Below are 27,047 nucleotides of genomic sequence, written 5' to 3'. Positions count from 1 at the left end.
AACATGGCGCCTAAAGATTTCATTCTGAAGAACATTGTACCTTACAGCACCGCGTGTTGACTCTCTTATTGCATTGCTGTTTCTGCAGAATAGCTTTTATTCTAAAGAAATTAATGTAGCCGATTTAGAAGTGAAGCTTCAGCCAGTAAACATCACGGAAAACTCTCATCTAACGTAAAAAAAGAAACGATCGTATGGCATTGTTGGTCGGGAGGCCCCATCCGGGGACGTTCGGGCGCCGAGTCGACGCCACCTTGGCCGACTTTCGTGCTGGAAATGAGGACGAAATGATGATGAGTTTACGAGCGGAGAAAGTCTCTAACACAGCCGGGAATCGAACCCGGGCCCGTAGGATTGACATTCTGTCGCGGCTGAACACTTTTCTTTTTTTTTTTTTTTTTTTTTTTTTCATTTTGTTCGTTGTTGATCGTTGTGTTTGGTCGTTGCGGACGTCACATGACATCCGTTCAAGTTCGTTTTGTTGTTCTTCCACTCAGTTTTTTTTATTACAGAGGCCAACCAGCTCTCTGACCGAACACGCTGAGCTACCGTGCCGGCGGCCACTCTGCTACCGGTGACGAACATTCAGCCAGGGATAGAAATTTAGTTTCCTGGCTTTGAATGTTCGGCTGAAACAGCTGCCTCAGATAATGTAGTCCGGAACCGCGCGACTGCTACGGTCGCAGGTTCGAATCCTGCCTCGGGCATGGATGTGTGTGATGTCCTTAGGTTAGTTAGGTTTAAGTAGTTCTAAGTTCTAGGGGACTGATGACCTCAGATGTTAAGTCCCATAGTGCTCAGAGCCATTTGAACCATTCAGATAATGTAATTGTTAACTGCGTTATTCAGCATATCATCTATTTGCTGGGGCAAAGTAGTTTCAATGCACACACTTCCATACGCTCTTCACTGATTGTTTTATCGCCGATGCTCCATAGCAGTTCATTACATTTTGAAAGTTTTGCTCGACTGTGCGTCCCCTATGCTGTTCTTACCTTACCACGTTGTGATTTTCCACCAAAAGTGTAGTACCCGAAAAGTTCAAGTACAGTACTACAAAATGCACACCATGCGCACTCTATAACACACAGATCATGTTGCAGCAACAGATGTCAGTAACATTACGTATGTGCCCACTACCTTGGAAAATTGGGTCGAATTTTGATTTTATGCTAGAGTTGGTCCACATAAACCTTGCATAATACTGTATTTTCTTATACTTTTGTTTCTAAGGAACCTTACTGCAAGCGAATGGAAATAACTTAAAATAATGCTTGTAATGGTGCACTGTAACAATGAGATAGGGAAGGGGAAAAATTCGCAGTTTATTTCCTGCAAAATGTGGTAGGAATTTTTTTTGGTGCCATAATTGTTTTACAATAAGTAACTCCCCAGCCCGATTTCTTAAACAATCGTATTCCCATATACAAAGCAGCTTCAGATGCCTGGTTACTTTACAAATGAGTTAGTGTGTTAAAATATTTTATCATAAGCAATTGACAACTTTTCTGGTTGAAGTCGCAAGACCCTAATTACGTTGGCCTTATTAGTTTGGTATTACGCCTGATGGTGAAGCTCTATTGATCAGCGAAAACGTGGTAAGCGATAAGCTTATTCCGTTTCGTTACTTAGTGGGGAACGTCAGTGAGAAAAAGTTTCAAAAATGTGTGAAGTTGTGTGTAAAGTTCGTTAAAAGTCGCTAAGCGATCTCGTCCTCAAATAATGGATGAACATAATTTGAGTACCCTCTGCGCCCTGAGTCACGCTGCTACGAGACGTACACAGTTTCTAACTGTAATACTCGACTCACTGAGTTAACGTCAGCGTATACTCCTTAACAAGTAAGTTATGACAGCATTTTAAATTTTCAAATTCGGTCAATAATTACATGAGATGCTGAAAATAAAATTTTTGTTGCCAGGAACCTGCAAATAGTCCTTCAGTGATATCGATAACGAGATAATTCGTTACAGTACGTTTGTTAAAGTGTGTCAAAGTGTGATAATATTATTGAAAAGAGTGAAGAAATATCTTTGAGTAACTTTTTCACAGTTGAAGAATTAATTAAATTAGTGTGTTAGATGTCGGGTAACGGTTCTTGCTGTAAATTGACATAAACTTCAGTGTAGATGGCATGGAGACGTGTTCACTTCATGGTAAAGATCGAAATAAGACGAACGGGGCGAATAAAGTTCATATCGGTGGCTGTTACCGAGGTCGTGTAACGTGATTTTTCGCCCGACGCTGTCGGAACAGAAAAGTGAGGAGTATTCGAAAATTTCATCAAAGTACTTATAAATGCAATGGAATTTATAACTAAGGCAACTATATTTACTTTCGAAATTGCTACTCGTTAATGGAAAATGCTATGAATATGTAAACTATGTCTGAGGCAGTAGTGACCATTTTAAAGGTTGTGGAGAAGGGTCCTACGTTCGTTAAATTCAAAAGTTACATTGCTTTTACATTTAGCGGCAAAGAAATAAGCGTGCAAAGGCATTTCAAACAGTTTGCAATTTTTCCGTTGCTTCGACACCAAACGTTCGACAATCGAGCAGTGCTCCAATACTATTCGTTTAATTCAGTGTCCAGTAGATGGCTCAATGGTCACAAAGTTTCATCATTTATTGCGTTAACAGAGCTTTATATTCCATAGTGATTACTCAGCAAAAAAAGAAAAAATCCTGGGAACAAAGTACAAGTTGAAACAGTAGTAAATGGAGAAAGTGAGGAAAAATATGTGCTCACTGGATTCCTTCTCAGTTTGGGATCAAATGGTTACAGCACAGCACATCCAAGACTTTCTCCGAAGTAGAAGTCCCCCTTCGTCTCAAGCACCTGTTGTCAGAGCGCAAGATGGAGTTCAACACAGCCCCCAGAAGTCAGTTCGTCGTAGATCAGGCGAAGTGCAGGAAGCAATATCGGGTGACCATAAAGTGTTACGTAAGCGGTTCGCCTTTGTGCATACAACGTGCAGATTGACCAAACACTGCAACCAAACGATCGACCTTTGCGGTATGCGTTTCCGTGTTTCATGCTGGCCACCAAAGGGCTACCTGAAAAAGTGCCTGTTTTCAGATGAAGTAAGGTACCACGTTTCTGGACATGTGAATTGCCACAAAATTAGGATTTAGGGCTCCGAAAACGCACACAACACATGTGAACACATCAGTTTTTTAATTGTATATCTAGGGCTCCCCGTCGGTCGCTGATCATTCGCCGGGTGCCGGTCTTTCAATTTGAGCCACTTCGGCGACCTGCAGTCGATGCGGATGATAGGATGATGATGGGGACAACACAACACCCAGTCCCTGGACGGAGAAAATTCCCCGACCAAGCCGGGAATCGAACCCGGGCCCAGAGGATTGACAATCCGTCGCGCTGACCATTCAGCTACCGGGGGCGGACAACAATTCAGTGATAGCCTGAAACTTAATGTTGGTGTCGCCTGATGCACAGTGGGTGACGGGACAATTTTTCTTCGCAGAGAAAACCATAACAGGAAATTTATACCTGAACATGCTCGAACAGATCCTGTTATCAAAGATCGAAGAGCTGCAGCCGTCCACAGTCTTCCAGAATGATTGTGAACCCCACATTGGAGTTTAAATGTCTTTTGTGTGATGAGTTGTGCTAGTCCCACAGGATAGCGTCCCCCCCTCCCCCCCCCCCCTCCAGCTCACGGAATTAGACTTCCTTTTGTAGGCGCTTCAGTCTGGAACCGCGCGACCGCTACGGTCGCAGGTTCGAATCCTGCCTCGGGCATGGATGTGTGTGATGTCCTTAGGTTAGTTAGGTTTAAGTAGTTCTAAGTTCTAGGGGACTGATGACCTCAGCAGTTAAGTCCCATAGTGCTCAGAGCCATTTGAACCATTTTGAACTTCCTTTTGTGGTTAATTCTAGGATCCCATGTTGATTCTAGGATCCCAGCCACGGATTTTGCTACCCTTCGTGCACGAATCGATGAAGCAATGGTAACTGTTGATGCCACAATGCTGACCTGTACATGGGCAGAACTCGTATATCTTCATGTTCCCCGAGTGACGAAACACGCTGGAATTCTGTCATAAAAGAAAAAATCCTTGAGAGCTGCTAAGCGTTTTGTAACCATAGAATTAACAACAATGTTCTATCTCTAATAGTTTCCAAGTTTCAGTTTTTTGAAATGATAGCAAGACTTTATGAACGCCCTGTGTTTTTGATACGACCCCGATCGGGTCCTAACAGTGAGTGTAGTACAGGAGCGTGCATACGAGGTGTGGCTAGAAAAAAACCGGACTAGTACTGGTGAAACAATAAAACGAATGCAATAAGGCTGAAACTCGCGTGGCCTGTCACGTGACTCTCGCTCCGCCTACTGCTCGAGTTTCATCTGCCTCCTGCACTCAGTCTGCCCGTGGCGTCTGTTTTAAGTAGTTGACGTTTGTCTGTGCGTCGGAAAATGTTGAGTGTACAGAAAGAACAGCGTGTTAACATCAAATTTTGTTTCAAACTAGGAAAATCTGCAAGTGAAACGTTTGTAATGTTACAACAAGTGTACGGCGATGATTGATTATCGCGAACACAAGTGTTTGAGTGGTTTAAACAATTTAAAGATGGCCGCGAAGACACCAGTGATGACACTCGCACTGGCCAACCATTGTCAGCAAAAACTGATGCAAACATTGAAAAAATCGGTAAACTTGTTCGACAAGATCGCCGTTTAACAATCAGAGCAGTGTCTGAGTTAACATGAGTTGACAAGGAAAGTGTTAGGCAGATTCTTCATGAAAGTTTCAACATGAACAAAGTGTGTTCAAAAATGGTTCCAATCGAACAGAAGGAACGCCGAAGAATGATTTGTTCTGACATCCTGGAAAACATTGAAAGTGATCCCACCTTCTTACAAAATGTTATTACTTGCGATGAATCGTGGTTTTTTACTTACGATCCCGAAACTAAACGCCAATCGATGCATTGGAAAACTCCTGGTTCTCCACGACAAAAAAAAGCACGAATGTCAAAATCGAGATTCAAGGCAATGATGATTGTTTTTTTTTTTTTGACATCAAAGGGATTGTGCACATTGATTGGGTACCAGAGGGACAAACAGTGAATCAGCATTACTACATTAGCGTCCTGGCTACCCTACGTGAGCGAGTACGGAGAAAACGGAACGATTTGTGGAGAAAAAAGTCATGGATCCTTCACCAAGACAATGCCACAGCTCACAGTGCGTTGTCAGTGAAGACGTTTTTGGCAAAACACAACATTCCCATCTTAGATCATCCACCCTACTCACTTGATTTGGCCCCCTGTGACTTTTTTCTTTTCCCTAAAGTCAAGTCAGCTTTGAAAGGAACTAGATTTGAGACTGTTGAAGCAGTAAAAGAAAAAGCGACGGAAGTAATGTATGGACTTACCGAAAATGATCTGCAGCATTGCTATGAACAGTGGAAAATTCGTATGGAGCGGTGTAGAGACCGAGGAGGAGAGTACATTGAAGGAGATAACATGAAATTGTAAATAATTGTAAATAAATGTTTTTTCCAGCATCAGTCCGGTTTTTTTCTAGCCGCACCTCGTATTGACAACGGTGCTGCGATGCATTACCGTACGGTATGTTTAGGGGTACCGGAAAAGCATTGCACACTCGCCGCGCGACATTAGTTAGATCTCTATCAGAAACGAGCGTCCACGCAACCTCTCCCCAGAGATCTATATAACACACCTCCCGGCTTTAATAATTACGATATTGCTCCAGGAAAAGCTGGTAATTACGGATATAACTAACGAAACCGCAATATTGCCATGCTGCTGCACCGTCCGCGTGTAAACAATAATATCGGTAAATACTGAAGTGTTTAATAAAGTTGATGGGACCAGTCATTGAGTTTATTCTCGGTGCAGTGTATTTGTGCTATCATGACGCAGAACTGAAAAACGACTGAAAACCACGCAGTAAATATTATTAAACTGACATGGCAACCGTTCGGTTATACACTGAGGCGACAAAAGTCATGGGAGAGCGATATGCACATATACAGTTGGCGCTAGTATCGCGTATACAAGGTGTAAAAAGGGCAGTGCAGTGGCGGAGCTGTCATTTGTACTCAGCTGATCCTTGTGCAAAGGTTTCCGACGCGATTATGGCCGCACGAACGGAATTAACAGACTGTGAACGCGGCATGATACACTCATGCTCATAAATTAAGGATAATGCTGATACATGGTGAAACAACGCTCTGGTGGGCGTTTTCAGACGAGCTAATGGTGACTCTGTGTTGAAAATGGCTCAAATAACGTTATGACGTTATGAGAGGTAGAATACTGTGATCTCAAGGTTACGGGAACGATTCCAGCAGACAGGAAACGTATCCAGGCGCTATAGTGCGGGACGTCCACAGTGTACGACACCACAGAAAGATCGTTATCTCACCATCAGTGCCCGCAGACGGCCACAGAGTATTGCAGGTAGCCTTGCTCGGGACCTTACAGCAGCCACTGGAACAGTTGTCCCCAGACACACAGTCTACAGACGACTGAACACACATGGCTTATTCGCCTGGAGACCTGCAAGGTGCGTTCCACTGATCGCTGGTCACAGGAGAGCCCCTTAAAGCCTGGTGTCAAGAACACAGTACATGGCCATTGGAACAGTGGTCTCAGGTTATGTTCACTGACGGGTCCAGGTATAGTCTGAACAGTGATTCTCACTGGGTTTTCATCTGGCGTGAACCAGGAACCGGATACCAACCCCTTAATGTCCTTGAAAGGGACATGTATGAAGGTCGTGGTTTGATGGTGTGGGGTGAGATTATGATTGGTGCACGTACACCCCTGCATGTGTTTGACAGAGGAACTGTAACAGGTCAGGTGTATCGGGACGTCATTTTGCACCAGTATGTCCGCCTTTTCAGGGGTGCATGGGTCCCACCTTCCTCCTGATGGATGACAACTCACGGCCATTGTGGAGGAGTACCCTGAAACAGAAGATATCAGGCGAATGGAGTGGCCTGCCTGTCCTCCAGACCTAAACCCGTTCGAGCACGTCTGGGATGCCCTCGGTCGACGTATCGCTGCACGTCTTCAAACCCCTACACTTCAGGAGCTCCGACACGCACTGGTGCAACAATGGGAGTCTATACCCCAGCAGCTGCTCGACCACCTGACCCAGAGTATGCCAACCGTTGTGCGGCCTGTGTACGTGTGCATGGTGATCATATCCCATATTGATGTCGGGGTTAATGCGCAGGAAACAGTGGCGTCTTGTAGCACATGTGTTTCGGGACGGTTTCCTCAATTTATCACCAATACCGCGGACTCACAGATGTGTGTCGTGTGTGTTCCCTATGTGCCTATGCTATTAGCGCCAGTTTTGTGTAGTGCCACGTTGTGTGGCACCACATTCTGCAATTATTCTTAATTTATGAGCATGAGTGTAATTGGAGCTACACAAGTGACATTCCATTTCTGAAATCGTTAGGGAATTCATATTCCGAGATCCACAAATCAAGAGAGTGCCGAGAATACCAAATTTCAGGCATTACCTCTCAACACGGACAACGTAGTGGCCGTCGGCCTTCACTTAGCAACCGTGAGCAGCGGCGTTTGCGTAGAGTTTTCTGTGCTAACAGTCAAAAAACACTCTGTGACATAACCGCTGAAATAGATGTGGGACACACAACGAACGTATCCGGTAGGGCAGTGGGGCGAAACTTGGCGTTAATGGGTTATGGCAGGAGTCGACTGATACGAGTGTCTTTGCTAACAGCACGGCATGGCCTGCAGCACCCCGCCTGGGTTCGTGAACATATCGGTTGGCCCCTAGACGATTGGAAAACCGTGGCCTGGTCAAATGAGTGCCGTTTTCAGTAGGTAAGAGCTGCTGGTAGGGTTCGAGCGCGGCGCAGACCACGCTAAGCCATGAAACCGAGTTCTCAAATAGGCCTGTGCAAGCAGGTGACGCCTCCATAATGCCGTGGGCTGCGTTTACACGGAATGGACTGGGTCCTGTGGTGCAACGGAACCGACCATTGACTGGAGGTGGTTGTGTTCGGGTACTCTGAGACCATTTGCAACCATTCACATTCCCAACAACGATGGGGGGATGTGGATGACGGTGCACTGTGTGACAAGGACACGTTTTTTTGCGGTCGGTTTGAAGAACATTGTGGACAATTCGAGGGAATGATTTGGTCGCCCAGATCGTTAGACGTGAATCCCATCGAACATTTATGGGGCGTAATCGACAGGTCAGTGCGTGCACAAAATCCTTTACCTGCAACACTTTCGCAATGACTGCTGCAGATGCAGCATGGCTCAATATTTCTGCAGGGGACTTCCAACGACTTGTTGAGTCCATGACACTTCGAGTTTCTACACTACGCCAGGAAAAATGAGGTTCGGCACGATATTAGGAGGTGTCCCATGACTTTTCTCACCTCAGTGTACAAGGTGAAGAAAAACTCACGAACGTCAGCTAGACAGAGCAATTAGTTGCATACTAGCAAACAACAGTTAATGCCTGTAACAAAATTTCATCCTGCGCTAATTTTCGGTAGAAAATGGGCCTAAGAAAATAACGATTTGTAAACGCTGTGCTCACATCTATGAGAGTTATCTTTATTAGGTTGCCGTACCTCAGTCGGTAAAAACGACTGTCCGACTGCTAAGTTTGGATACGCGCAAACTCACTCATCAAAACCTATAGGTGAACTATCGATATACTTGTGGGTCCTGGTGATCTAGCAGTGAAATGCGTCCCTGGAAACAGAGATCACGGGATCGAGTCCCGGTCGGTCCACGGGTTTTCTCAGTCTTCTTTTCGACCTAGCCTTCACATCTCAACGATAAGAGGAGTCGACCTTAAACTGTAGTCACTTTGCCTGACTGTACAACTGGGGTAGGTTACGGACACGCACTTCACCGAAGTGCCGCCCTACAGAAAAACTTGCACCACGCCATTGAACCACGTTTAATTATTATGATCCACACACACACACACACACACACACACACACACACACACACACACACACACACACACACACACAGTTAAGTTTCTATGGTACTCCGGAGCGCGAGTCCTGTCGCATTTAACCGTGTTTTTTATTTTTATTTTTTATTTGGCATGCTTTAAAGCTTTAAAGTGATGCCCATTTCGAGTAGTGGCTAGAATGCTGGAATGAAATACACGAGGAGGGGTGTTCGATTCCGTTTGTAGGCGTCCAGTAAGCACGAGAGCGTCTACAGAGATGCTCACCAAACTTGAATGTAAACGCCGCAAGAGATGCCATGTTCATCACGCAGTTTGCCATTAAAATTCCGAGAGCATTTGTTCCAACAAACGTCAGGTAACGTTGCATTTATATATGTCCGAAAGAACAGATACCATTATAATTAGGGCTCACCGGCCATTTGACCCTCTTTTCCTGTGCGGATGCACAAACAGCGCCCGAACTCTTAAGGGAATCGGCGTTGAAGACGCGAGTAATCAGTATGATGGGCAGGGCACTGTGAATATAGTGCAGGACAATATGTTGCAAATGTGGTTATCACGGAAGGCGTGCCAGAGATAAATCCCAGCAGTCGCACTATCGTCTGTGTCCTCGGTGGCTCGGATGGCAGCCGGCACGATAGCTCAGCGTGCTCTGTCAGGGGGTTAGCTGCCCTTTGTAATAAAAAAACTGAGTTAATGGATCAACGACGAACTGAAACGGGTGTCTTGCGACGTCCGCCCCGAGCAGATACAACGAACGAAAACGCACAAAAAAAAAAAAAGATAGAGCGTCTGCCATGTAAGCAGGAGATACCGGATTCGAGTCCCGGTCGGGACACACATTTTCAACTGTCCCCGTTGACTTATATCAATACCTGTATGCAGCTGTTGTTGTTGCGGTCTTCAGTCCTGAGACTGGTTTGATGCAGCTCTCCATGCTACTCTATCCTGTTCAAGCTGCTTCATCTCTCATTACGTACTGCAGCCTACATCCTTCTGAATCTGCTTAGTGTATTTATCTCTTGGTCTCCCTCCACGATTTTTACCCTCCACGCTGCCCTCCTTGATGCCTCAGAACATGTCCTACCAACCGATCCCTTCTTCTAGTCAAGTTGTGCCACAAACTCCTCTACTCCCCAATTCTGTTCAATACCTCCTCATTAGTTATGTGATCTACCCATCTAATCTTCAGCATTCTTCTGTAACACTACATTTCGAAATTTTCTATTCTCTTCTTGTCCAAACTATTTATCGTCCATGTTTCACTTCCATACATGGCTACACTCCATACAAATACTTTCAGAAACGACTTCTTGACACTTGAATCTATACTCGATGTTAACAAATTTCTCTTCTTCAGAAACGCTTTCCTCGCCATTGCCAGTCTACATTTTATATCCTCTCTACTTCGACCATCATCAGTTATTTTGCTCCCCCAATAGCAAAATTCCTTTACTACTTTAAGTGTCTCAATTCGTAATCTAATTCCCTTAGCATCACCCGAGTTAACTCGACTACATTCCATTATCCTCCTATTGCTTTTGTTGATGTTCATCTTATATCTTCCTTTCAAGACACTGTCCATTCCGTTCAGCTGCTCTTCCAGGTCCTTTGCTGTCTCTGACTGAATTACAATGTCATCGGCGAACCTCAAAATTTTTATTTCTTCTCCATGGATTTTAATATCTACTCCGAATTTTTCTTTTGTTTCCTTTACTGCTTGCTCAATATACAGATTGAATAACGTCGGGGAGAGGCTACAACCCTGTCTCACTCCCTTCCCAACCACTGCTTCCCTCTCATGTCCCTCGACTCTTATAACTGCCATCTGGTTTCTGCACAAATTGTAAATAGCCTTTCGCTCCCTGTATTTTACCCCTGCGACCTTCATAATTTGAAGGAGAGTATTCCAATCAACATTGTCAAAAGCTTTCTTTAAGTCTACAAATGCTAGAAACGTAGGTTTGCCTTTTCTTAATCTAGCTTCTAAGATAAGCCTTAGGGTCAGTATTGCCTCACGTATTCATTTCGTTGTAACGTTCTATTTCTTTCTTGCACAAACGTCTTACGGAGTGATCACGACAGTAAAATCATGCTGAGGCTTCACGGCAGTCTTTCTTCGTCCGCGAATGGAAAGGAAAGCAGAAATGATAATGTCGGAAGTACCATCCGCCGTAACGTGGCATGCCGAGTGTAGACCTCATACTCCACCCGACAAAATGTCAGACTATGTTGACGGTTATTTTTTCAATATTTTGCTTTAAAGGACCCGCGGTCTCCCCTGGCTCGTTACATGGAAATTGCATTTCGTTTGATTTTTTACTCCCATTTATCTTCGCAACCGTATTGTACTGAAAAAATAGTTGAACGATAGTGTGATATCGACAGTGTGCTTTATTCGTCTTGTTTGGAAACAACATTGTTCCATTGACGCACGGTACTTGCTGTTGATAATAGTAATACCTTCTTCACTTTTCTCCTTCAAGCTTGAATTTAGTCTTGGTAGTTCCCGTCTCGCGTTTGTTTTTCCGACGGTATCAGCTGCACAATAACAGTGGTACACATCAGTCTGAATAGGTTTACTGACGAAGAGTTCGCAGATGCTCTCTTCGTATAGGTTCACCGAACACCGGAGTGCCCTTGGCCTCTCCCCTTCCCACTCCTTTCCCCCCCCCCCTTCCCCCCCACCCACAGGTCTTGGCGTCTGCTTCTGTAATGGTTTTCCCCGTAATAGGGTAACCTGTTAGCACCATACCATGGTAATACCAAACAAGCACCCTGTATCCCCTTGCTCAATGATGGTTGAGTCTTCGCCTTTGTCAGTGGCTGTGAATCCACATGTTTACACTGCTTGCTTTGCTCCTTCCCGTCGAGGTCACAGTGATACACACCGCCGTTGTCCATGGTGACAGGCGGCTAAAGACGTAATTTGGATTGCCCTGACACAGCTGCAATATTTTGGATGTTGCCTCCGTGCGGCAGGTTTTCTGAACGGGTGCGAGCAGTTGCTGAACCCGTTTTTTCATTATCAAAATCTGCAAGGTGTTGAAAACTATTGCACGGTTAATTTTTTTTTCCTTATTGTCTCGATTGTGAGACTCCAGTCTGCGTACATCAGAGATCTGTAGTACTGTGATATTTTAAGGAAACTCATTACAGCGTCTAGAAATGTGCCCGTCCTGACAGATAATAAGATTAAAACTATTGTGAAACGGCCGGCCGTGGTGGTCTCGCGGTTCTAGGCGCGCAGTCAGGAACCGCGCGACTGCTACGGTCGCAGGTTCGAATCCTGCCTCGGGCATGGATGTGTGTGATGTCCTTAGGTTAGTTAGGTTTAAGTAGTTCTAAGTTCTAGGGGACTGATGACCACAGCTGTTAAGTCCCATAGTGCTCAGAGCCATATTGTGAAACGGGAGGCAGGACAACCTGCCAGTATATAACATACCACAACAGTCAAAGTAAATGACAGTATTGTAATTGTTAAAAATATTTGCAACTTGTAAGTTATCAATCACTTTCTAAATGTAGCAGCACAAATAGTATTTCACTGTGTAGATGAAGTAGCAAGAAAATATATTAAAATGTTATTCTACAAAACTTAAGCCACTAGAAGCAGCACCAACAGACTTACTAAAATTAAAAGAATTATAAAAGTTCTAAAAAACAGAAACTCATATGGGACTGATGGAATTTCAAACGGAATTCTGAAAAGTTATTTTAACTTAAAGTCTTTAGTGGTAAATGTAATGGATCTCTAGCGCACGGAATTTGTCCAGGTAGATTAAAATATCTACCATTAAAATTTTTTATAATGAAAGTCAAGAGAGAGGCTTAAATATTATCGCTCAGTTTCTCTGCTGACGTCTTTTTCCAAAATGTTCGAAAAAGTAATGTACCCATCTGCAATACATACATTCGCTACTAAAATTCGTCGTAAATAACCATGGCAATTTGAGAAGAATAGTGATGTCCATACCTACAACACTATAGGGAAAAATCACCTTTATTACCCATTATTAAAGCTTTAAGTGGCTTAGAAAGGGTTCAGTATGGAGCAACAAAACATTTTTTTTTTTTTTTTTTTTTTTTTTTTTTTGTATCCCAGTAACAGAAACGTCTGACAGGTAGCAAAGCAAGATTTTCATTTAACCTTAATTTATTTATTCTGAACAACTCCTATTCCACGGACGAATTTTTGTTTAAAAACTGGTAGCCAGAAAAAATTTTAAAAAAATTTCAGGTGTAGCTGTTGAGTAGGACTAAAAAGTATGTTCGTTAATGTTAGCACTAATCATGTAAAAACATCCTGTAAACTGACTAGTTCCACATCATTTCCATTAAAGAACCGTTCAAATAATCTGTGAAACGTGTAACTAACTAAAAACCCACACTTCTCTTGCTATTCTCAGATCTTCGCAGAGAGAAGGCCTGCCTCTTCTTGCTTCGTTATGCAGACCCTCTTAGCCACACCGGAAGCCTCTGCTCCTCCTACTGTGTCATAAGGTGGTGAATTGTTTCCGTACACTTTGTTGCAGAATTGTTCCACTTCAAATGCAGAAAACAAATTACACCACGATACTCCACGTTATCCGGAGGTACGCATACAATATCATCCGAAATTGTGCTAAACGCATTCTCTGAAAATTATTTCTAGCAGTTAGTTAATGAGCCCACGCGAATAGTAAACGGTTGTGAAAGCACACTTGACCTTTTAGCAACAAATAATCCTGAGTTAATAACGAGCATCAGAACCGATTCAGGGACTAGTGAACATAGGGTTGTCGTAGCGAGATTAAATATTGTAATCCCCAAATCCTCGGAAAATGAGCGAAAAATATACCTATTCAAAAAAGCAGATAAAAATTCACTTGACGCCTTCCTGAGAGACAATCTCCACCCATTCCAAATTAATGATATAAGTGTACATCAGATGTGGCTTAAATTAAAGAAATAGTATCGGCAGCAATTGAGAGATTTATACCAAATTTCGTTTGTTAAAACGACGGAGCTGATCTTCCTTGGTACCGGATTAGAACACTGTTGCAGAAACAACGAAACAAATATGCCAAATTTAAACAGACGCAAAATCCCCAAGATTGGCGATCTTTCACAGAACATATATTGTGTTCGAACATTATGAACTACCTCGAAGGAAACTGTCTATTCACACACAGTCAACACTGGTTTATAAAAAATCTCTCCTGTGAAACACAAATAGCGCTTTATTTACATGAAGTGCTGAGTGCTATTGACAAGGGATTTTAGATCGATTCCGTAATCCTGGATTTCCGGAAGGCTTTTGACACTGTACCACACAAGCAGCTCGTAGTGAAATTGCGTGCTTGATGAATATCGTCTCAGTTATGTGACTGGATTTGCGATTTCCTGTCAGAGAGGTCACAGTTAGTAGTAATTGACGGAAAGTCATCGAGTAAAACAGAAGTGATTTCTGGCGTTCCCCAAGGTGGTGTTATAGGCCCTTTGTTGTTCCTTATCCATATAAAAGATTTGGGAGACAATATGAGCAGCCGTCTTCGGTTGTTTGCCGATGACGCTGTCGTTTATCGACCAATAAAGTCATCAGGAGATAAAAAAACCTGCAAAACTATGTAGAAAAAGTATATGAATGGTAAGAAAAATGGCAGTTGACCCTAAATAACGAAAAGTGTGAGGTCATCTACATGAGTGCTAAAAGGAACTCAAACTTCGGTTACACGATAAATCAGCCTAATCTAAAAGCCGTAAATTCAAGTAAATACCTAGGTATTACAATTACGAACAACTTAAATTGGAAGGAACACGTAGAAAATGTTGTGGGGAAGGCTAACCAAAGACCAACCGGCCGAAGTGGCCGCGCGGTTCTGGCGCTGCAGTCTGGAACCGCGAGACCGCTACGGTCGCAGGTTCGAATCCTGCCTCGGGCATGGATGTGTGTGATGTCCTTAGGTTAGTTAGGTTTAACTAGTTCTAAGTTCTAGGGGACTAATAACCTCAGCAGTTGAGTCCCATAGTGCTCAGAGCCATTTGAGCTAACCAAAGACTGCGTTTTATTGGCAGGACACGTAGAAAATGTAACAGACCTACTAAGGAGACTGCCTACACTACGCTTGTCCGTCGTCTTTTAGAAAACTGCTGCGCGGTGTGGGATCCTTACCAGATAGGACTGACGGAGTACATCGGAAAAGTTCAAAGAAAGGCAGCCCGTTTTGTATCATCGCGAAATACGGGAGAGAGTGTCACAGAAATGATACAGGATTTGGGCTGGATATCATTAAAATAAAGGCGTTTTTCGTTGCGACGGAATCTTCTCACGAAATTCCAATCACCAACTTTCTCCTCCGAATGCGAAAATATTTTGTTGACAGCAACCTACATAGGGAGGAACGATCACCACGATAAAATAAGGGAAATCAGAGCTCGTACGGAAAGATATATGTGTTCATTCTTCCCGCGCGTTATACGAGATTGGGATAATAAAGAATTGTGAAGGTGGTTCGATGAACCCTCTGCCAGGCACTTAAATGTGATTTGCAGTGTATCCATGTAGATGTAGCTGTAAAATGGTTTTAGGACCATCCAGCGGCGTCGTCGATACGGTGTCGCGGGGATTTCAATGTATACTAGGAATGCAAACATGTGCCTGCGTATGAACAAAAAATTAATCACTTAACTTAAAACTGTTCAAAGTCAAAATTAAAACTGAGTACCCGTCGTATGTGAGTTGAGTTTGCGAGCCAGTTCGGTGCGCGTTCTGGACTGTTCTGTGACGCAGCATCGGCCCGCTGTTTGTAGACTGCCTACGCCACCGCGCACCTCATAATCTGCAGCGACTGCACGCGCCGTTTCGCCGCACATATTCGCGTCTGTCGCGGCAGCGGCAATCCCGTAATGAGCCTGCTGCCGTAGCACGCGGACGCGAGGGCTAATGCAACAGCCAGGCAGCCGCTACGCGCTTAACTGCCGCTCATCACAAGATATGACGCCGCACTTAAAAGCGACGCTGGCGCCGACACAGGCGTCTGGGTTATGACGCGGGAACACGGCGGGCGCCCTACTAGGGGATAACATTGGAATACGACCGGCGCAGGCCTCGTGCCTTCGCCTGCTAGTGTCCCCACATTTACAGCGGGCCATTACTTACTGTGCGCGATCACGTTACGGCTGTAAGTAGGGAGCTACCAGCAGTTGAGAACTTTGTGTTCGAATGTTCGAATGGAAGTTCAACGGCCGGATACGAGCTCCGCAGTTCGGGAAAAGGTCGAAGGATGGACCCTTAACGCCGCTACACAAATAAATTCGGCAGCTTACCCTGCAGGCAGAAAAGCGCGCTCATACACTATCTGTTCAAAAGCTGTTGAACGAAGTATAGGGTAGTTACGCCTGAAGTGCAGGTGCTCGCATAGGCCCGGTGTGGGCTGTAATTATCGTATGGCAACGGAACATGGTAGATATTCTAATGCGTTACTGCGAAACCAACTTACTCTGCAAAAAATTAGTTCAAACTTTACCCACTAAGTGCAAATCTAACGCTGTGAATACAAGAAAGACGTATAAAAATATTTCCATTTGTAATGGATTAAGAACGGGACGTGGGCAAAGAGGTCAAACAAGTAAGAAAGGCATAATGTTGATTCTATTATTAACCACCGCTGAACACAATTTGTTCAGTATGAACACCGGAAATGCCGACGAGATACTGTGTAGCTTAATAATTTTTTTTAATAATGCGGGGCCACAATCGTAACATATTTCTTTGAAGTCAGTACCGCCATTAACTGTTTATTTACAGTGTTGCATTTACGCTAATACGATTTCGGCTTCAACGTGCCATTATCAGGTGTTTTAAGTGTTATAAATTGCGTAAGATGGCATACTGTCGTATTAAAATACACTGTTAGACAGTGTGTAACACTGAAAATAAACAGTAGTCGAATGGCGGTACTGACTTTAAAGAAATACTGTGTAGCATCAGTTTTGCACCTGGTGGCTAGAATTGGAAGTAATTTTTTCCAGCATAAATCGCTTCCGCATTAACGCATCAGCATATCTGCCAACATAAGCTGCCATACGGTTATTATTACCCACAATGGACGTTCTTGAGTAGGTGAGCTTCAATTATGACCACCCAGTACATAGTTTCATTTAAAATAGTTTTTGTTCTGTTTTTTTCCGATGTAGATAAAAGAACTGAAGATCGTTAATTCTCCGCCTCTTCCCGCAATAACATGTGGAAAATCGTATTTCGATGTATTAAACCATTTATAAAATCTAGTTTTGTCTCTGTTATATATGAAGGCTATGCAGGGTGTTTCACGAAGATATGTAAATATTTTAATATGTTATTGTTCAAGTAAAACTAAAGAAAAAAGTTCATATAAACGTAGGTCCGCAAATGTTTAGTTGCGGAGTTACGGCTGATAAGATATTGCCTGAAATTTAGTAAATTCGCTAGTATGAAGCCATCGCATAACTGTGCGAGTTCAAAGTAAGGCACCAATGTATTTTTGTACGTCGGGGTGAATGAAAGACATAGTTGATGAGGATAAAGTCAATACACTTGCTCGCATTAGGCATGCAATAGACGAAATTAAGAACAACTCTCTGATACTGAAACGAGTAACAAAATCTGTTCATACACGTGCCGTTAAATGCATTAAACTCGGTGGAGACATTTTTGAACATTCATTGTGAACGTAAAAAAAAAAAGAAATGGTTCAAATGGCTCTGAGCACTATGGGACTTAACTTCTGAGGTCATCAGTCCCCTAGAACTTAGAACTACTTAAACCTAACTAACCTAAGGATATCACACACATCCATGCCCGAGGCTGGATTCGAACCTGCGACCGTAGCGGTCGCGCGGTTCCAGACTGTAGCCCCTAGAACCGCTCGGCCACTCCGGCCGGCTCATTGTGAATGTACTGTGAACTTATATATACACTGTGCAACTTCCTTAACACTGTGCTTTGCTTTATCCGGTTTGACATAAATTCACGTGTGCTGTGGTATTAATAAAAGCAGATTAGCTGACACATTCATACAGTTTCAGCTAACGTTATTACCGTCATTTTTCCAAAATTAAATTCTCTGCAACTTTTGTTGAGAACTTTGTGCAGTTGTCTGGAATTATAAAAAAAAAAATGGGCCAATTAGTTAATAAATTAAAAATTTTACGTAATTACGTCTTTGCTTCTCTGGACGTTCTGTAAAACTACTGCAGATACACGTCTGAGACATGTTTTATTAGATTCACCAGATCAATAACAACAAAATAAATGGAAATCGTGCTTTACTTTAACCTCGTACAGTTTTGCGATGGATTCATATTAGCGAAGTTGTTAAATTTCAGGCAAAATCTTTTACTAGCCGTAACTCAAAATTAACATTTGCGTATCTCTGTTTATATGAACTTTCTCTTTAGTTTTACTTGTAGAGTAACTTATAAAAATATTTGCATTTCTTCGTGAATCACCCTATATAAGGGAAATATAAAATTTCGAAAATTATTTATTGCCGAAATAATTTCTGAAAATCGAGCACCCGCATACCACGACATGAACAATGACTCGTCTGTGCTTTTGGAGTGATTATGTATCGTTTTATTCCATGTAAACGAGACTTCACCTGTAGAAGTCTTATTTCCATAACACTAGAAGAATTGGGATCGTTAGCTGCTTGTGTTCACTGCAATTTGCCTATTTCCGGTCGATTGTGTAATCGACTAACCGCGTAGTTACAGCTCCTGAGGATGCTTGATATCAGCCAGTGTGTTTTGCGGAGATACACGATTTGGATTAACAGGCTAAAGTGCTACAAGGTGAAGCATTGCAGCTGAGATGTCTATCGCAAATCGATATAGAGCAATAAACATAGCTGACTGGAGACAATATAAGAGAATACAACATAAAATTACATACAGTGCATAATAAATAACCTAATTGCTGCGTGGGTAATCACGTTTTCTGCCAGTTTACGAGCTACTGAACCATCGAGCAAGGAAGCGAAGGAAAGGAAATTTACCGTTTGTCAATATGTACAGACACTGAGCGACAGGCAGAGGAGAAAGCTTTGGAGGCGGGGAAGGAGGGGGTCGTGGGGTTCTGACATGTCAGAGTTAGACAGCTTTCAACTTTCTCAGTGGCATCGATTACTGGCGCCAGCGGGGTGACAGCAGTGACTTTGACACGACGTCCCTGAGGTAAGTTGATGGGCTCCCGGTCGCTGGCGCGATGGAAAACTGACTTAAACGAACGACCCCTATGAATTGACAGCGCCGCCCATCAGACGCGCATTCCCCCCCACCCCAGCCTTCCTCCCACCACGTAGTACACAGAAGGGGAGGGGACTCAACTCTCTGGCAGGCGAGTTAAGCGGCCCGTCTAATGGGGCGGAAACAGTGACTGCGACCGGTTTCCGGTTACACTGATCGCCTCCCACGCTGAGCGGAGGACGGTGTGCGCTGGAGACGATCACCGGGCCCGTTCTGCTCACTGGAAGAGAACGCAGTTTGTGGCGTTACTTGCTTGCATCTGTGCGTAGCCAAACACACATGTATTGAGTCTGTGCAGCAGACTAGTAAAAAAAAAAACCGAGTTGCAGAATTAACCAAATAATGATTTGGGTTGCAGTTATATTTTTGCCAAAGTTACTTAAAACACTCCCACAGTCTAAAGCATCTGAAGAGACATTTTGCGGTGACCAGACGAAACTACAATCGTCCTGCAACAAGTATGGATTCTTTGAGTGCTCTAGGAGATGGTTCGTTTTTAACTACAACAGATGAAATTTTAGTTCACTTTATTACATAAACGCAGAAAAGATATGCTTAACTTTGACACACTTCTTCACCTCAAGAGTAGTGGATAATTCACAACTATCATTGACTATGAAAGCATCCCTTGATGCACTAAGTAACAAACTCTCCTTTTCTGGTACAGTGTTCAACAATAACGACATTACAGGTTCATCTGAAACTTTAACTACTCGTTGATACTAGACGATAGTGCTGAATGCTGCAGCAGAGATCTCGAACTGGTTCTAGCTCACAGTCGACACTGCTGACTTCAACGGAAGGACACTGCAAAGCTAATCTTGACCTTCAGGAACGTTTCCCATACGAGAGACCTTGTTTTTTATGTCAGCTGATCCTAAACCTCCATTTTTTTTGGATCTAGAGTGGCTGTTCTTGCGTCTACTCAGAATAATTCTACTTTCCACAGATAGTTGGTCCTGTGGTATTTGTCCTCTGTCTTGGTTGTCGCAATGTCTCCTGAAGGCTTATATCATTATTGCGTTATTGACGTTTTATGGTAATACTGTCCAGTTTGTGGTAAATTTTCAGTGCTCCTTTACCTTGATAGGGCATATTGCAAATTATAATACGAGCGTGTTTCATGCTTAATTTGTAAGTTAGTGATGAGAACAACTCACTCCTAAGAGAGCACTCTTGTATGAAGGCATTAATTGTCGATAAATCATTATGTGACGTTTAACTGTAACAATAATTATAATAAATCATTTTAAGAATGATGGTTTTTTTTATAAATATCCAATACGCATGCATGAAGGCCGCTTTCACACTATACGGTTTTGACCGTACGGCAAAAAGCCGTACGAGTTTTAGCCGTGCCTGTGTTGCTTTCACATTACACGGCTTTTTGACGTGACCAGTTGTTGGTGTCTATTCAGTTTGCTTAATGTGTGTATCAAGATGAACCGTAAACGAGTTGTTGCTTTGTGGTTGCTTCATCGTCGCCGCAAAAGAAAAGGTCGTCTTTTGTGGGTACACCCCATTAACCAGAGAAGAGACGAAGTGGGTTTATTTTATACACTCTTTGAAGATTTGAGGAACGACGGAAATAAATTCTTTAACTATTTCCGAATGTCTATTACCTCGTTTGACGAATTACATAGAAAACTAAAGGATGTGTTACAACGACAAAACACACAATTCCGCAATTGCATCCAACCTGTTCAAATGCTGGCTATCACGTTAAGGTAATTTAATACATAAAAACTAGTTCTGTTTATTTACTTATTTATTTGTGTTTTACATTTTTATTACGCTCAGATTATGAAGTAGAAAAGTCAATATCAATATCAGCAGTTGAAACCAAAGAGTTTGTAGCAGGACTGACTGTACTGTCACTTTGTGGCGACAGGCTCTCTGCAAAAACGTTGTAGAACTGCGTTGTTGATGGTGGGCCTTCATGGCTACTTGTGGAAGGCGAAGGGTATGGTGGTGGCACTTTATTAATTCGTTGATAAGAACTGCGACCTTGAGAAGTCTGTAATGGTTGTTCGAGAAAAGTAGTTGGGTTTGGTGCAGCTGGAGGAGGACGAATCTGATGCGTATGGTAAGAGGATATTGGAGCAGCATTTTCCATAGGTGAATAAGAATAAGCTTGAAATCTATTATTATAGGGCATGGGAGGTGTGTAATGGGTAAATGGAGGAGGTTGAGCTGTCAATATATTTCTCCTTTCATATATATTTTCTATAACTTTGAGGACTCCCATCTGAAACTGAAGATAATCCTGTTCATCAAATTTTTCCAGATGAGGCTTCAGACTAAGTAAAAATGACATTTTGCTGCAAGGTTTGTCTTCTTCCAGAGCTCGTAATATTTTCATTTCGATTGCATCAGGTTTTCTATGTTTTCTGTTTGTATGGCACTCGCTTTTGGATGTTTGTTGTGTGGGTGCTGTATCAAATGGCCCAGAAACATTCTCAGTATTTTCGACGGAGCCCTGCGTTTCTATATCTTCTTCCAGTCTGGCGGTGCGTTCCGATTGAAAACTGTCCTCCGTCTCTCGAGCATCATACAGCTTTTTTAGAAACTGCAGCTGATCAGAATATACATACTTTTTCATTTTCTTTGCTGCTGAGCCACTTTTTTTCGCAGCTTGAATTTTTATGTTTGACTTCACAAAGGAGTCTCGTAGATTGGTCCACCTCCGTATTACTTCTATACCTACATCAAAAGAAAACAAAACTGTATGAAAACATTTTAATTTTGTATAGAAAAAAGCAAAACTGTAACAAAAAATGTCCACTGCAAACTAAATGTCACTGATTTTTTTTCGTTTTGTTCAGGTATCTGGCAAGCGGTTGTTCCTTCACTGACTTACATTTCCAGTACAGAATTGGGATTTCTACAGCAAGTAAAGTGGTTAATGATGTATGCACAGCAATTTGGTCATCACTGCGGGAAGAATGTATACAAAGACCGACCAAAGAGGTATGGGAATCAATAGCGGCTGGATTTGAACGTACTGCTAATTTCCCCCACTGCTTAGGAGCGGTGGATGGAAAACATATCCGTCTTACTGCCCCATTTAATAGCGGATCAATGTACTTCAATTACAAAGAATACTTTTCTGTGGTTCTGATGGCTGTAGCGGATTCCAACTACAGGTTCATTTATGTCGACGTAGGAAGTTATGGCAAAGACTGTGACTCTTCAGTGTTCAGACGGTCCAGTTTATGGAAGTCAATAGAAAGTAATTCCCTGGAATTTCCAGACGTCCAATGTCTGCCTGGTACGGAAGGTCCAAAAGTACCCTACTTCTTCGTGGGAGACGCAGCATTTGGCCTACACACGCATTTGCTCCGGCCTTTTGGGGGAACAAACTTGACAGTTGAGAAACGTGTATTTAATTACCGTTTGTGCAGAGCAAGGAGGTATGTGGAATGTGCTTTTGGCATCCTCACCAATAAGTGGCGGTTGTTTCACCGACCTTTAAATGTTCATCCAGATTTTGCAGTAAAAATGGTTAAAGCTTGCATTGTTTTACACAATTTTGTACGTCAGAGAGATGGATTTATAATTGAAGACACCACATCCTTCACTGGTTTGGAAGACTTAGCCCAAGATGCCAACATAAGAGGAGGACTGACAGCCAACGCCATAAGGAACACTCTTTGTAAATATTTTATGACAAATGCTGGAAGCGTGTCATGGCAGATGTCAAAGATATAAATTAACAAGCCTTTTCCTTTTTGTAGATTGTTTGTGAAAGCCTGCGACTGTATAGTAAATAGTTTTCTTTATAAATAAATTACTGCTACCACTCACGTTTTTAATCGTTTTGTTTATATTTTGTACGACGCGTTTCGGGAAATAATTCCGATCTTCAAGTGCGTTTTTTTCTCTAAGTTTTCATTATGTGTAGTGTTTTTTTATTTGTGAGGTCTTGTGCGTGTTTCTCTTATAAATTACAGTAAAGAAAACAGAATGCAAGACCTGACACATAAAAAGACACCACACATGATGAAAACTTAGAGAAAAACGCACTTAAGGATGGGAATTATTTCCCGAAACGCGTCGTGCAAAATATAAACAAAACAAAAAAAACGTGACTGGTAGCAGTAATTTACTTATAAACAAACGATTTACTTTTAGAATAAAATTTATAACGTTAAATAAAAACTGTTTAAAACGTATTAAATGTAATATTAATATATTAAATAAATACTTACCAAACGCATTTTTATCTTTGTCTTCCATCTCATCAAAATCTTGCTTCAGTGCTACGCAAACTTCCCGCCAAGCATTCTTTGTAGCAATACGATCTCTATACGCATCTAGAGTTTTGTCCCACAGAACAGGTCTTACTTCCACCAAGGTTATCAAAAGTTCAGTATCAATTTCATCCATTCTTCTACACTTTTCAGTAAACAAGAATAAACACAAATGAATAAAACGACACTACAACGAACTAGTCGACGCCGTACGGCTCAAAACCGTCCAGTGTGAAAGCATGCACTTAGTCACGTAGGCCACTGTTGTCGAACTTGCCGTACGGCGACCGTCTGTTGTAGTGGCAAGACACGGCTGCAGCACGGCACGGCAGCGGCATTTTGCCGTCGCCGTATAATGTGAAAGGCGCCATACATTTCTTCACACCTACAGCCGTACGGCTTTTTGCCGTACGGTCAAAACCGTATAGTGTGAAAGCGGCGGAAGGCTTGTGAGAGGCCCATCTCTAAAGCTAACGAAAGTCGATAACAGTTCCTGCGGTCGACGATATCGCGCGTGGCACCAAAACGACTCCAGCTTTGCAGCAAGTGTTGTGAAATGATTGTTACCTTAGAAGGAGTTTCCCGCTTGCAAATCATAACTTATACGCTGTCTGTAGCACTGCTCCATGTTGGCGCTATGCATACCTTCATTTGTTTCATATTATTACTCGTAGAGCACATCGACAGACAAAAGCTTCTCTCGGCACTCCACGCCAATACGGAGTTACGTCCAAATAAGCAAAAATTGAATATTTTAATTGACTGTTCGTCCCGTTCCATACTCGTGTTTAAACGAACTTTGTTCCGTTTCCACTTCAGTATCTTACTTATATGTTTCGAGACATCCATTCGGAACTCGTTCCCACTCGTGATGAACTGCACAGGAGAAAAAGAAAATTTGCGTCGGATCTACTCGCAACACTTATTATACTATGACAGAACAAAGTACATTCTGAGGAGCTGACTTATTTCCTTGAAACAATAAACATTAGTCGCAGTTCACGGCTGGCTTTGGCCTTAACCTCACAAACTTGAATGGTATGTGTTCTCAGCTTTGATAAGTGTGTGTCTTAACTCATAATCTACTTAATATTTCGAAATGATGTAGAGGTAATAACATCATATTCCAGCTATCTTATGTCACGTCCTTGTAGGAGCAACATGCGAGAACGTATTAGCGAGAACGAGACATAACTTTTTAGCGCAGCCAAGTCGATTATATCAGTCGACAGCTCTTAATGCCGGCCACGCGTACCAGTTTGTAGGCCTCCGTCGTGCGACTAACGGCTTTGCTATTTCTGCCGTCTGAACAGTTTCCAGCCAGTGCGTCCTGGTCAGCACCGCAACATGTTAGGGCTTAACAGCGCTACCGATACCAGGACACGTTGCAATCACGAGCCCATGGGCTTTCCACCATTCGCCTTTAATTGCATCTGACGGGTGTTTTTAAAAGCCACGGCTGTTCCACGAACTAACTTTTCACCACGTATTGCTAATCTAAAAGAGCTCTGCTGTTAATGAATGGAAACTGCGAAAAGGCTTTCACGAATGGAATACACCAAATACGTAAAGCGCTTAACAAACTGCTCATTTCACTCACTTCCATGTTCACACGAGCATTTGATAGAGTACTTCAAAGTGGTAGGTGATCCGGAGACTTGAAGCGCTAATTTTGTAACCCATTCGTCTTTTCCGCTCATGCATTTATAGCGTTTTATCAGTCAACAGACGGGGATGAAACTGACGATTGATATACTACTAGTATGAGTTAAGGAAAAAATTGCCAAGTGCGAACAGGACTGTACTGAGGATTCTGTACAAACTTAATTACATGAACACTTTGACGGATAATAAATGCAATGTATATTCAAATGGCAAAAAGATATTTTATATGATACAATTACAGTTTAACAAGTTTCAGATTTGTTACTTTACTTGTAATGTGAAATCTCGCTTCTTGCCGATTTTTATGATTCTAGGTCAACAGGTAGCACCCTGTAGGTTTCCATGACTAAGTCTGCGAGTTTGAAAATATGACATAAATGACCGAATCTTTTCATCTCATTGACTTCGAAGCTTAAATTGTTTACACCGTTAAAGAACATAGATCTTAATATGTGACATAAATTTCAACTTCATACGCCAACCGTTTCCGGAGAGAAGGGATCCTAACAGGCCAAGAGACAGATGGATAAGAGGCGACAAAAATATTTTTTCGTGTTACATAATTACAAATAAACAGTTTTGCGATGTTTTGCTTTACTTGTAGTTTTTTCGAGTATCAAATATATAATATATATTGGCGTGTACTTTTAATCGAATTAACTTAGAAACTTTAAATTTTTACATCGCCGAGGTACCATAGACCTTAGTACGTGATATACATTTAAGCTCAACACGTCTACCAGTTCCTGAGGAAAACGGTTCTTAACAGTCGGACAGATAGGCAGACGGACAACAAAGCGATCGTGTAAGGATTACAATCTTACAGGTTGAGCCACGGAACCGTAAAGCCAATTTTTCTTCGGTAAATTCGTCAGTTAACAGTAAAATCGATGTGTACACGATGTGACACTAAAGACAAAGACATTGGAGCTGCAAATTTGTATCGGTATCGAATAAACTGCTGGCCATTAAAATTACACGTTGGAGACGGTAGGCCGCAAATGTGACATTGACATAAAACGGTGGTCCCCAACCTGTCGAAGACCATTATACCTCAGTGCAATCAGATATTAGGTAGTACCTCCTCACTCCCCAGCATCACCAAGATTATTATCTAACTACACTTTAGGATGAAAAAGAATTTTCTTCAACACTTTCAATTTTAAAATGACATATGATAAGTAATATTTAATTTTTTGTAGCTGTTTGTTAAACCACATACTAAATTTCGTAACTCGGGCGCTAATGACCGTAGCAATTTTGGGCCCTAAAACCATAACAAAAAAATAAAAAAATTACGTACCATCAATTCAGTAATTAAGTTTGATGAATTGTTAGTTAATTAATCTACTGGTCTTATTTATCAGTTTACTCGAAATTTTATTTGGAGTTCGAATCTGTGATCAGAATTAAAGGATTAATTTCATTATTCTCTCCCTTTGTAGTTTACATACATGGTGCGGCCTTGCCACGTGCGTTTTGTGCTTGACAAAGCACAGCGTTACAAGGATGGTGGCCGGTAGCTTACGGGCTCAGCTGACGATTTTGCAGGCTTTAAGTTGGGCATTACACGTGGTTTCTTCCAGGTTGTGTGGAAATTACAGACTTGATTGTCGAAACGTTTTATCCGCTGATGCTGCCTTGCCGACCTTAAAACTGCTAACAGTGCATCCACTTCTGCCACGTGAAAGGCTGTAATACACTCATGGTCATAAATTAAGGATAATGCTGATACATGGTGAAACAACGCTCTGGTAGGCGGTTTGCGGGTTTAAATCACCTCGAGGTATGACCATGCGGCGCATTTGACCTGCGGTCGTCTCCAGGTGGCGCTGGCAGCAGTCAAATGGTTCAAATGGCTCTGAGCACTATGGGACTCA

At 42.4% G+C, this 27,047-nt stretch overlaps 1 protein-coding gene across 1 annotated transcript; it reads right to left on the bottom strand.

The window, feature by feature from the left end:
- Positions 1 to 21,050: 21,050 nt before the first annotated feature.
- LOC126233330 (uncharacterized) lies at positions 21,051 to 23,638 on the bottom strand. The gene is made up of 2 exons (XM_049942860.1): positions 23,461 to 23,638; positions 21,051 to 21,952 (listed from the first exon to the last, which is right to left on the bottom strand). Exons 1-2 carry the CDS (start codon positions 23,636 to 23,638, stop codon positions 21,051 to 21,053), a joined length of 1,080 nt encoding a protein of 359 aa, XP_049798817.1.
- Positions 23,639 to 27,047: the final 3,409 nt, after the last annotated feature.

Source organism: Schistocerca nitens, chromosome 1 (genome assembly GCF_023898315.1).
Source record: "Schistocerca nitens isolate TAMUIC-IGC-003100 chromosome 1, iqSchNite1.1, whole genome shotgun sequence".
Classification (NCBI taxonomy): domain Eukaryota; kingdom Metazoa; phylum Arthropoda; class Insecta; order Orthoptera; family Acrididae; genus Schistocerca; species Schistocerca nitens.
Note: the sequence above shows the minus strand (reverse complement) of the source record. Positions and strands in the feature narration are given on the sequence as shown.

Excerpts from the sequence above, each read along its gene's own strand:
- LOC126233330 (XM_049942860.1), bottom strand. The coding sequence starts at position 23,638 with ATGGATGAAATTGATACTGAACTTTTGATAACCTTGGTGGAAGTAAGA. Across the intron at positions 21,953-23,460 it reads CAAAGATAAAAATGCGTTTG|GTATAGAAGTAATACGGAGG; the intron begins GTAAGTATTTAT and ends CTTTTGATGTAG.